The sequence below is a fragment of the Coenobita brevimanus genome, chromosome 117, assembly GCF_032717465.1.
Source record: "Coenobita brevimanus isolate Jiangsu-jjx chromosome 117, ASM3271746v2, whole genome shotgun sequence".
In the NCBI taxonomy this organism is placed as follows: domain Eukaryota; kingdom Metazoa; phylum Arthropoda; class Malacostraca; order Decapoda; family Coenobitidae; genus Coenobita; species Coenobita brevimanus.
This window is the reverse complement of record NC_137070.1, coordinates 4652966-4665695: the sequence shown is the minus strand read 5'-3', so window position 1 is coordinate 4665695 and position 12730 is coordinate 4652966. Positions and strand designations below refer to the sequence as shown.

At 47.8% G+C, this 12730-nt stretch overlaps 1 protein-coding gene across 1 annotated transcript; it reads right to left on the bottom strand.

Moving 5' to 3' along the window:
• Positions 1-11834: 11834 nt before the first annotated feature.
• Positions 11835-12146, bottom strand: LOC145419174 (histone H4-like). Its single transcript, XM_080287413.1, has one exon. It carries the CDS (start codon positions 12144-12146, stop codon positions 11835-11837), a length of 312 nt encoding a protein of 103 aa, XP_080143539.1.
• Positions 12147-12730: the final 584 nt, after the last annotated feature.

Genomic DNA, 12730 nt, shown 5'->3' with positions numbered 1-12730 from the left:
TTTAATACAAAAAATTTCTTTCCACTGCTGGAATTCTCTGCACTTCACGTTTGTTCTAAGTTTAATACAGTCTTGTTCCTTTTCAATGTCAATATTTTTAAAGCCATCACCTTCTAAGTTCAAGACTAAATCCATTGTTGCTTGAAGTTCTTGGTTTTGGGGTAAGGGCTTGCGAGTTGCGGCTTTGGTGAAGATTGCCTCGAGGTAGATGGATTGTTGTTGTCCTGTAGTTTGTATGCCACTTGTAGGTCACATACCATCAGCTTTAACATCTTATGTATTGTTTTATTCATCCTATTAGGTATCAACAACATTTTTATGTCATTAAACTGTTAATAATAACGTTTACAACTATACTATTTAGCCAACATATGCGATCGAAATATATATTTTTAAAGTTAGTATCGACTTTGTGAGCAGGAATTAATAGCCACTGTGCAATATTACCAAAATGGCAAAGTCAATAAAAGCTTTAATATATTTCATGCGATCCATCTCATCTGAAAATAATGTAAAAGTTGTTAAATTAGTGTTCAACAATTAATTACATGTGTCTGAGCTAGAATAAATACATCATATAATCCGTGAATTACGTAAATTCAAAGTTAACTTTGAGACCGCAGCTGGCACATAAATATGCCATGACGTCATCAGTCAAGCTCCGAGCGCTCTGATTTGATGTTCTAAAATTTCTCGCTATGTATATACTCTTCCAGAGTTGGGAAAGATGACTCCGGGATGGTTGTGGGAGGGCGGGGACCTAATCCCATCTTCGCTCCTCCAGCTACCGCACCCCTTGGGAGGCGTGCGGGGCAATTAAGGGGGAGGGGACAAGCCTAAGACTGTCTCTCCTACTAAGATTATTTCTCTCTCCCCCTCTTCTCTCTACTCCTTCCTTCCGTGACTCCTGGGAGTCGATGGAGATTACAGGGAGCAGGCAACCACCAACATGGGCAGCGCCACCACCATCACACAGACCGGGGCACAACCATCAGTAAGGCCGGGGGTATAAACTAGAGGCCCTTCCACCATCATCCACGAGAGTGCCACGGTCTGTATCAGCAGTGACCACTACACAACAGGACCAAGAGGAAAACAATACACAACAAGCAATCAAGACAACAGCAATGGGGACAGCCCCCAATCTTTTAATCTCCGACTAATTTCATACTTCCCTACTTTAATCTCTTCATTCCCTCCCCCCCTCTTCTTTCCCCCCACTTTTTACGACGACGACGACATGACACACTTCGCAGCCCACCTCTCGGCCGAGGCAACACCTCTCCACCGCTGTTCCCGGCGGGACCAGCTCTCCACGGCAGTCGTTTCAGCCGAGGGACGGGCCTGTCCTCTCCATCTAAGGGAGTGCCCTGTCAGCCCACCAGGAGGTTGAGGCTCGTCCGCCCACTTTTACCTGGCCGACCACCCTCCTCTCCGCCAATACCTTGACTGGGGTTGTGCCCTTCGTGGATCACCTGGACCGGGCCTGACCTTTGTGCGTCCACCTGCTGCAGTGGAGAGCTGGAGCGAGTGAATGGGGGTTGAGGGGCGGAGTCGGGAAGCTTTGAGATCCTGAGCTTCTCGGCGCCCTTACCGATCGGCACCGTTTCGTTCACTTCAAGCTTCCTCGTCTCTCTCCGCCCTCTACGAACATCTTCGAACATCTGAGCAACCGGCCGCCTATAACGAGTCGTTTGGGGATCCACCTGAGCTTGCCGTGGCCCCTCTTTTCATCTGGCGCCGTGCAGTCTATCGCTCTCTCTCCCCCTTGCTCTCGCTCGATCATCGGGCTGTTGTCTCCACCATCGCCTCGTTCCCTTCCTCTGCTGCCCTTGCCCTGTCCCTGCCAGTCTGCTGTCCATGCTTTGCTCCTTCACGGGAGCTGTTTTTTCTGCATTTTTCCCTGACGGGCTCTCATGTTTGCCTTCGTTCCCCCACCATGTTGTGGGGAAAAATATTCAACCAACCGGCGGGTGACGCATTAGTCTTCTCCTGAAGGTCTTCCCTACTCCAGCGACGACGTAAAGACGATACTACTGCTACTACTACCATGTCCGGACGTGGCAAGGGAGGCAAGGTGAAGGGAAAGTCCAAGTCCCGATCTAGCAGGGGCTGGGGCTCCAGTTCCCCGTCGGCAGGATCCACCGTCTCCTTCGTAAAGGCAATTACGCCGAGCGTGTGGGTGCTGGTGCCCCCGTCTACTTAGCTGCAGCTCATGGAGTACCTAGCAGCTGAAGATTAGCTTGAGCTGGCTGGCAACGCAGCCCGTGACAACAAGAAGACTCGTATCATTCCGTCACCTGCAGTTGGCTATCCGCAACGACGAGGAGCTCAACAAGCTCCTCTCTGGCGTCACCATCGCCCAGGGGAGGTGTCCTGCCTAACATCCAGGCTGTGCTGCTCTCCCCAAGAAGACGGAGAAGTAAACACTTCCAAGAAATCCTTCTTCTTCTTCACCTCCATCGGCTCCTTTTAGGAGCCACATTCGTTTTTTGAGAGAGAATAGACTTTGTCCAACATCATCATCATCATGTTTGTGTATGGATGAATGTGTTGGTATACTGTAATGTATGTGTCTTTGTCTGTCTGTATGTATGTGCGTATAATGTGGTATGTGTTGAATGCTTGGCATGTGTGTCTTTGGCTATATTTACGTTTCGGTTGCATGTGTAAGAAGCTACTGACATCAGTGAAGGTCGATTAATAATAATAATAATAATATTATTATTCCCACTACTACATAGCGTCTTGTCCCGTTCCCAACTTCCTGCACCTACATAATACTGTACTGTATAATTATGCCTCCTAAATAACTGCCTGGCCTGGTGGATGAAAATGAAAACATAGGTGATGATGATGATGGCTGTTCTCCCCACCATCGAAGGAATGGACAAAGTCGTTCAGTGACAGAGGATATGATGTTGTATTCAACAGTATATATATATATATATATATATATATATATATATATATATATATATATATATATATATATATATTGTTACGCTGTCCGCTTGTCCTGTTCCTGTCAATGGGTGTAGCCGTTACAGCTGGGCTAGGGGATTATGCAGTATCCGTGTGCTATTCGCGGAGTTTAAATTAGCGAGTGTTACAAGTTCCTTTTGTTTCTTTCTGTTCCTGCCACTGAGGGCCATTTTATTTAGATACCATGCTGAGAATGCATTTTGAGTATTTTGATTGTCTTTTGTGAGCTACCAGTATATTTAATGATGTTTTGCTTGCATTAGAAGTACCAATTCATTGTAAGAGAGAGAGGGGCACGAATTCTAAGTTCCTTATTAATCTGATTCATGCGTTCACGCTTGGCTGCACACGAGCCTAGCATCAGTGGAGTGTCTTCCCTAACCAGCTTCAGTATCGTGTGTGTACACCTCCTCTCTCTCTCCCCAGTCATTTTTGTGCCAGGCTGGCGTTTTCATTTAAGTTTATTTTACCCTCTCTTTTGCTTGCTGGACTGAGGTGAAGTAGCTAATTTACATTTGATTTTGTGACCGTGTTGTCTTTGGAGGGCCAGTCTTGGCTCACCGTGGTCCTCTCGCTGCACCTTTATTAATGTTCCCCAACACATCGTACATACACACACACCCCTAACCCCTACTAACAGTTCAATCCCATCTCACTTGCACAAGGCTAGTGAGAATTATCGTGAGCTATCAACTGCGTTTCCCCTTGGACACGGGTTAAGTGAGAAATTCGTCACCACCGGAAATAAGTGGGAGGTGTTCCTGTAGACTGTCTCGGGCGGTATTATTTCCGGTAGTGACGATAGTAGTGCTTTTGGGATCCATAGGTAGGCTGTTCCGTTTGTTACTATCAAAGTACAGAGTGCTATGCGTACTTAAGTGATAATTCTTTCTGTTGCGCAGTTTTTTTCTCTAGTTTACGGAGTGTGAGTGCCGGGGTTTGCGTTATTTTCACAACGCAGTGGAGGCCGATCATCTAAAACTACCTTTGTTGTCTTTTTGGTAATAGCCCCGGGCTTGGCGCTACCGTAACAGTGGCGACCTCGCATCAGGATATCCTAACAGTGCCTTCTTGCTAGGATATCGTTTACCTTGGCGTTCTCTGTGCTTTGAGGTGAAGATTGATGAGTGTGAAGTTTCTCAGTCAGCATTAGTTATTTCATTATTCAGTACTGCCATTGAATTGTTTGTGCCATGGAGTCACGCGTGTCAACACCAGAAGGCGTACATGCTGAGTCACCTGTGGATAAAGGAAAATTATGGAACAACGTGAGGCACAGCGTAGCAAAGGTACTCCTGTGTTTAACCATTGGTGCCGAGCCTGCCTCGTTTCGCTACTCCCACCATTACCATCTATGATGCCGCCGAGCCAGTTTTACAGCAGTTCCCCCATGTATGTCTAGTGCTTTTCCTGGAGTTTTTAATTCAACTTCAATTTACACTGGAGTCTTGTCACCAGAGGCTCAGTTAGCAGTTGGAGTTGAAAAAGATGGAGATGGAAATGCAGCGTGCAAGAGAGAGAAAGAAGAGATGGAGATGCAGCGTGCAAGAGAGAAAGAAGAGATGGAGTTGCAGCGTGAAAAAATGCGATTTGAGCTGGAGAAGACTCGCTTGGAGGTGAGACTGCTAATAGGTCTACTTCAGATACCCATACCTCCAGGCCGTGCAGAGGATAGGGAGAGTTGGCTCTCAAGCGAGTCTGAAATTAGTGCCAGCATTTGATGAGTTGAAGGTGACAAGGCAATGGCTTGTCAGGTTTTGAGAAAGAAGGCTAGGGAGTTTGAGTGGCCCAGGCAGCGCTAGGTGGGCTTGGTATCTAATGTGCTGAAGGGAAAAGCTTTGGAAGCGTATAATAGGATGAGCCCTTGAGGATGTAGATGAGTATGATGAATTTAAAGCAGCCATTACTCTAAGGCATATGGAACTTAGACCAGAGGCTTATCGGTTGTTGTTCCGTGGTGCTTTAGGAAAAGATTCTGCTGACACCTATATGGCCTACACCAGGTATCTGGAGGAGACGTTAGAGCGAGTGGTTGCTGAGTGAGAGCGCCACTTTCATATAACGAGGTGCGTGAACTGCTTTTGATGGAACATTTTACCAACATGGCTGACAAAGAAATTGGTGTTAAAATTAGGGAGAAGAGATTTAAGACCTTGAAGGAAGCAGCGACGTGGACTGGATGACCTGGGTGTTGGCCTTGCGGAGTATGGGGGTCAAGTATGCTAATTTTCAGTATTCTAGGGAGAAGACTATGAGTGATCCGGCCTGGGATAAATCTCCCGTGAATCAGTCCAAGGGAAGTTCAGAGGAGAAAAGGAATTCGGGGAGAAAGAGCCCCCGTATCCAGTTCGAAGCTCCTTTGTTACTTTTGCAAATAAACAGAGTGGGCAAGCATCAAGCCTAACTGTCCTAAGTGGAAGGCCTCCCAAAATGCCAAACAGTGGCACTAGTTGGCAAGAGTTCGAGTCAGGTGAACGAGAGGAGTTGGGAGAGTGGTAACGGTGAGGGAGAAGTCTGGGTGGAAAGCTGGAGTGCAGCCGGCTGTGGCTTTGCTGCCAGCTCAGAGCTGAAAAAGTTACCCAACATGCATACGCCACCTCTGGGATGGAACTGCCTCAGAAATCAGTCCCTAGACTGGTGTAAACCTTTATGTGTCACGGCACAGTGAAAATTCATGGGATCAGGGGTTATCCAGTTGCACTGTGGTTCGTGATACTGGTGCTGACAACAGTCTGTGTGCAGAGCAACGTGATTGGAGGGCCTGTAAAACTCAGGGAAGTATGTGCTGTGTAGAAGCATGAACTCAGATGAATACTATGATTATGTTCATGTGGAACTCGATTGCCCCATTGTTCAGGCTGCAGCTCAAGTAGCTGTTGCTGATGTAATGCCAGTAGAGGGGGTTGATTTTCTGCTGGGGAACGACCTGGCTGGGGAGAAAGTATTTCCATCTCTTCCCCCACCAGTTGTTGTGGCAGAGAAGTGTTTTGACGCCCCAGAAATTGGTATTGAAGTTGATGCAGAAGTGGAAGCCATGTTCCCGGTCTGTGCAATTACAAGATCTATGGCACAGGTTGCAGCCTGGGAGGAAGAACTGGCGAAGTCACAGGTTCTTGGGGTCGACTGTGATGAGGCAGGGCCACCAATGGCTCACCCTAGTGAGCAGGGTGTTGCTGTGGTGGGTGAGGAGAGTGGGAATGCGTGCATGGGCGCCGCCCCACTTCCCATTCAGGACACTAGAGGTGGTGCTGAGTGTGTCTGTGTGGAGACAACCCAGCCCACCGACTGAATTAGAAGAATTTCAGGACGCTGGGGTCGACTGCGGGGATGCAGGACCACCGTCAAACGCGCCTGAGGAACAGAGTGTCACTGTTGAGGGTAGAGGTGATGATGATGTCAGTGTGGAGTCTGACATTCCTTCCCCTGTCGAGTGTACTAGAGGTGGCGCTGAGATTGATCGCCCTTCGCAATCCAGTGTCCCGACCAGTCCCTTATCTCAGTCCTCAGTAGAGCTGGCGGGTGTTGGGCCAGCAGAATTGAGGGTGAAGCAACAGGAAGATGTAACATTAAACCCCTTGTTTGCTCGAGTAGGGGAAGAAAGAAGTATGGAGTGTGGTAAGGAGGAGTTCCTGATTAAAGACAATGTTTTACATCGCCGATGGACGCCCACTGGCGCCACGGTGGATGGAGGAGTGGGTGAGTTAGTGCAGGTGGTGGTGCCTGTGCAGTATAGGGTGCCGTTAATACAGTTAGCACATGAGGGACCTTTAGCAGGTCACCTGGGAAATAGAAAGACAGTGCAGCGCTTAAGATATAACTTTTGGTGGCCAAGTATGCCGGGACAAGTTGCTGCGTACATCAAGAGCTGTTATACGTGTCAGATAGTGGGCAAGCCTAATCAAGTTCTTCCTGTGGCCCCTTTGACTCCCATTCCTGCAGTTGAACCTCTGTTTACCCGGGTAATCATTGATATCGTGGGCCCTTTACCTCCTACTTCTGCTGGAAACAAGTATTTGTTAACCATAATGGATGTTACAATGCGATACCCAGAGGCTATACCAATCAGAAGCATGCAGGCGAAGTCAGTAGTCAAGCAACTTATCCTGTTCTTTACTCATTTTGGCCTGCCCAAGGAGTTGTAGTCAGACCGTGGAGTGAATTTTACATCTAATTTGTTTAAGCAGACAATGACAGAGTTGGGCATCAAGCACATTTTGTCCAGTGCCTACCATCCGCAGTCACAAGGTGCCCTGGAAAGGCATCATCAGACCTTAAAGACAATGCTGCGCACCTTCTGCTATGATAGTGGAAAGGATTGGGACCTAGCGGTACCCTTTGTTATGTTTGCAGTGAGAGAGGTACCAACTGAGTCATTAGGGTTTTCACCCAGTGAGTTAGTGTTTGGGCACAGAGTCCGTGGTCTTTTGGATGTGGTGCGAGAGGCCTGGAGTAACAACAAATCTGGCAACCAGGAATCCATGCTTGACTATGTCTGCCGCACTCGGGAGAGACTGCATTGCGCTTTAGAGCTTGCCCGTGACCATCTAATCGGGGCTCAAGCGAAAATGAAGGCTCATTACGATAAGAAGGTCAGAAGTCGTGAGTTTAAGCAAGGAGATGAAGTTTTGGCACTCCTGCCCATGCAAGGAAAATCTCTAGCGGCTAGATTCAGTGGTCCTTATATTGTGAAGAAGAGAGTTGGGGAACTTGACTATCTAATTGTTACCCCAGATAGGCGGAAGAGTACTCAGTTGTGCCACATTAATATGTTGAAGCCATACTACCGCCCAGTTGATTCTCATTGTGGGATGACTGCTGTTGTCTCTCACCTGGGATGCGAAGGACGGGGAAGGAAGGACGTGGCATCAAAGGAACGTGCTGTGGAGGGAGCTGTTGGTGCCAGTGATGTGAGTAGTGGACCAGGGTTACAGCCACAGTCCCTAGAAGGTGACTTTGGAGTGGACGTTGAGGGAACCAGGGATAAGAGCACTCCTGTAGTTTTGGCGGTTGGTAGTGGGTTGGAGGAGCAGGAGGAAGTGCTTATTCGTGATGAGATGTTACCAGCTGACCTATGAGAGGGCAATGGTTATGCAGCTCTGGTGGAGAAATTGCGACACCTTGATCCAGTAAAGCGAGAAGAGCTGTGCAACAGATTATGGAAACATCCGAAAGTTTTTGGAGATTCACCGGGATTGACAACTTGGGCTACTAATGACATTGACGTTGGGGATAGTAAGCCTGTAAAATTAGCTCCCTACCGCATCAACCCTGTCAGACAGAAAGCTCTCGATAATGAGATCAAGTATATGTTGGACCATGGATTGATCAAGAGGAGTTTCAGTGAGTGGAGTGCACCAGTTACCTTGCAGCCGAAGCCAGATGGGAAGGTTAGGTTGTGTGTGGACTTCCGGAAGGTTAACTCACTGTCTAAGACCGATGCTTATCCCTTGCCTCGGGTCGATGACTCCGTGGACAAGGTGGGAAATGCCACTTATATCACCAAACTTGACTTAGTAAAAGGATACTGGCAGGTCCCGCTGACGGAACGGGCTAAACAAGTGGCTAGCTTTGTTGTCAGTGGTGCAGTATATCAGTGCCAGGTGATGCCTTATGGATTGAAGAATGCTCCAGCCACTTTCCAGAGGCTTATGGATAAAGTGGTGGATGGCATACCTAATTGTGTCGTTTACATCGATGATGTCATTGTTTATGACACCAAGTGGGAGGAGCACCTTGATCATGTGGAAATGCTCATTAAGCGGTTGGAGGAAGCTGGCTTAGTAGTCAACTTGGACAAGTGCGAGTTCGTACGTGCTAAGGTCCAGTACCTTGGATTTGTTGTAGGACATGGGCAAGTGGCTCCACCTCGGGTTAAGGTGGATGCCATTTCCAACTTTGCAGCACCCCAGTGTCGCCGTGCCCTCCAGCGATTTTTGGGCATGATCGGCTATTACAGAAGATTTATTGGAAATTACTCCACAGTGCTTGCCCCTCTTACTGACTTATTGCGCAAGGATAAGAAGTGGCAGTGGACAGCCGAGTGTGAGCAAGCTTACTACTGTTAAGTCTCTGCTGTGCCACCACCCTATATTGCGTGCACCAGATTTTGACAAATCTTTTGTGCTGGCAGTTGATGCTAGCCGAGTAGGGGTAGGAGCAGTGTTGATGCAGCCGGATGAGGGCCAGGTTGAACATCCAATATCATACTTCTCAAAGAAGTTTAATAGAGCCCAGAAGAACTATTCCGTCATAGAGCAGGAGTTATTAGCGATTATCCTGGCCCTGCAACACTTTGCTGTCTACCTGCCCCCTTTTGGCCCTGTGATCAAGATTTATTCAGACCATCATCCCCTGCAGTTTTTGAACAAGTTTAAATTTAAGAACCAGCGTTTGACCCGCTGGAGTTTACTTTTGCAAGAGCACAATTTAGAAGTTAGGCATATTAAAGGGAATGATAACGTAATTGCTGATTGTTTATCCAGGGAGGGGTCAGGGTCTTGATTCGAAAATTTTGATCCAGGGCTCAAAATTTTCCTTGGGGAAGGGCGTGTTACGCTGTCCGCTTGTCCGTTCCCACGGGTGTAGCCGTTACAGCTGGGCTAGGGGATTATGCAGTATCCGTGTCATTCGCGGAGTTTAAATTAGCGAGTGTTACAAGTTCTTTTGTTTCTTTCGTTCCTGCCACTGAGGGCCATTTTATTTAATACCATGCTGAGAATGCATTTGAGTATTTTGATTGTCTTATGTGAGCTACCAGTATATTTAATGATGTTTTGCTTGCATTAGAAGTACCAATTCATTGTAGAGAGAGAGGGGCACGAATTTAAGTTCCTTATTAATCTGATTCATGCGTTCACGCTTGGCTGCACACGAGCCTAGCATCAGTGGAGTGTCTTCCCAACCAGCTTCAGTATCGTGTGTGTGTGTACACTCTCTCCCCAGTCATTTTTGTGCCGGGCTGGCGTTTTCATTTAAGTTCATTTTAGTCTTTTGTTTGCTGACTGAGGGAAGTAGCTATTTTATTTGATTTTGTGACCGTGTTGTCATTGGAGGGCCAGTCTGGCTCACCGTGGTCCTCTCCCTGCCTTTATTAACGTTCCCCAACACACGTACATACACACCCCTAACCCCTACACAGTTCAGTCCCATCTCCTTGCCCAAGGCTAGTGAGAACTATCGTGAGCTATCAACTGCGTTCCCCCTTGGACGCGGGTTAAGTAGAAATTCGTCACCACCGGAAATAAGTGGGAGGTGTTCCTGTAGACTGTCTCGGGCGGTATTATTTCCGGTAGTGACGATAGTAGGCTAGATCCATAGGTAGGCTGTTCCATTTGTTACTATCAAAGTACAGAGTGTTGCGTACTTAAGTGATAATTCTTCCATTGCGCAGTTTTTCTCTAGTTTACGGAGTGTGAGTGCCGGGGTTTGCGTTATTTTCACAACGCAGTGGAGGCCGATCATCTAAAACTACCTTGTTGTCTGGTGATAGCCCCGGGCTGGCGCTACCGTAACAATATATATATATATATATATATATATATATATATATATATATATATATATATATATAATATATATATATATATATATATATATATATATATATATATATATTATTATATTATCCGTGTGGTGACGACCATGGTGGATTCAACACCCCCAAATAAGAGGAATAATTAAGAAAATACAATTCATTCATTTCTCTCGTCATTAGCAGTAGTTTTACAACAACTAGTTCCTATAAAATCAAAAACCACCACCACCATCTATCTATTCATCCATCCATTGATTCATTCATTCATCATCATCATCATCAAGATTAATAATAATAATAATCATCATCAGCAGCAGCAGCAACAGCAGCCATCGAACTGCGAGCTCCAGTGTAGGCCTGCTTAGTGAAACTGTTGGGAGGCGAGTGTCAGCCACCTTCTCGACCACCTCTTCTATATAATGCACTAGCGGTTGTGCAAGTACCAACCGGATCCATTTAAATTTGATTTCAGGCCTCAGCGGTTGTATGGCGGTTGATGCAATGCTTGTACGATGGGTGGTTGGTGGGTTTTGGCACTTAGAGAAAACGGCCGTGACAGCGACAAATTCAAGGGATAACTTGTTCATATGCAGACATACTGTCTGTCTAACACTTAGGCATTCATATCATGCACTGTGTGTGTGGTGCCTCACTGACGTGACTGACTGTGTCTTCTATTCTCTAGGTGCATCCTTCAAGTTTGCTGCTCGTGCATATGAAGGCAGAAATACCTTGGAATAGTGGGATTTGCCTTCACGATTTATGGAGGCGACTCCCGGAGCACAGCAGAGGAGATGCTCTCGCAACAGGATGGAAATTGCCCTGATAGGTATGGAGAAAGCTTTCCTGAAATGGGGGGGGGGGGAGATCAGAGGGACAGAGAAAGCAATGGCCCAGCAAAATAAGTGATAATGTATATGTATGCAGACGTCCATTAAAACTAGATGATGTAGAAGCAAAATTGACAGTTGCCTAACCCCCCCCTTTTTTTTTTTTTTTTTTTTATAACTGCCAGAGAGAGAGAGAGGGTTTGGTATGGTTCAGGTAGGTTAGGGTTGGTTATGTTAGGTGTGGTAAAGAGTTGGTTGGATTGCATTACATGTCTTCATATCCGTTACATAAAAAAAAAAAAAAAAAAAATGGTGCTAGCTAACCTGCTCAACGTCTGCATTTACTGAGACTACTATGCCTTCATTCATTCTCTTTCACAGAAATTAGGTGTGGACCTCTAAAAGAGGTCCGGGGGTTGTTGTTGTTGTTGTGTGCTTTGCCGTGGCCAGGTGGAATAGTGCCATGCAGTTAGGCACGCACCCTCTTAACCGCCGAAGCCGTAAAGGGTGCGCCCTTGTCGCTTCAGGGCGTACACCACGTCCATCGCGGGCACGGTCTTGCGCTTGGCGTGCTCAGTGTAGGTGACAGCATCGCGAATCACGTTCTCGAGGAACACCTTGAGAACACCGCGGGTCTCCTCGTAGATCAGGCCCGAGATACGCTTCACGCCGCCACGACGAGCCAGACGACGAATGGCAGGCTTGGTGATGCCCTGGATGTTGTCACGAAGCACCTTGCGGTGTCGCTTGGCGCCTCCCTTGCCCAGACCCTTGCCGCCTTTGCCTCGACCAGTCATAGTGTCTACAGCTGCTGCTCAGACCCAGTAGTAGTAGTAGTAGTGGTGAGTGTCCGCTCCGCTCCCAGCACCAACAGTGATGACGACCCCGCTCGCCAACCACAGTCTCCGGATCGCTGCACCTAACCCCCGACACCTTCGGCGCTCTCTTGGCGAGGGTGAGGCTGTGGAGTTTCGGCTCCGTCAGTCACCCAAGGGTCCCGAGGCTACAGACGTCACTGGGCCGGGAGGTGCTGCTGTGCAGGGCTCTGCCCATGCACAGCGGCGCCCCACGGCCCAGAGGCGCCAGTCTCGTGATCCTGGGTGTTCTGGGGAGACTAATCTAGTCTCGATGTGTGTCGCTACGGCACAGGCTTTCTGTGGGGGTGACAAGGCTCTGTTGCACGTTCTCCTCCCTCAGATCTTTGAGGAAAACGGGCTACCAAGACTTGTCATCCCCCAGAGCTTTGTCGGAGACACACATTCAGCCCCTCGCCCAGATCGTCGTCCCCGGCGGCCTCCTGCGCAGCCCAAGTCCCGGCCACCTCCACCTCGGCCCCGCCTTACACCGCGCAAACGGCTGTGCCTGGATGGACCCCTCAACA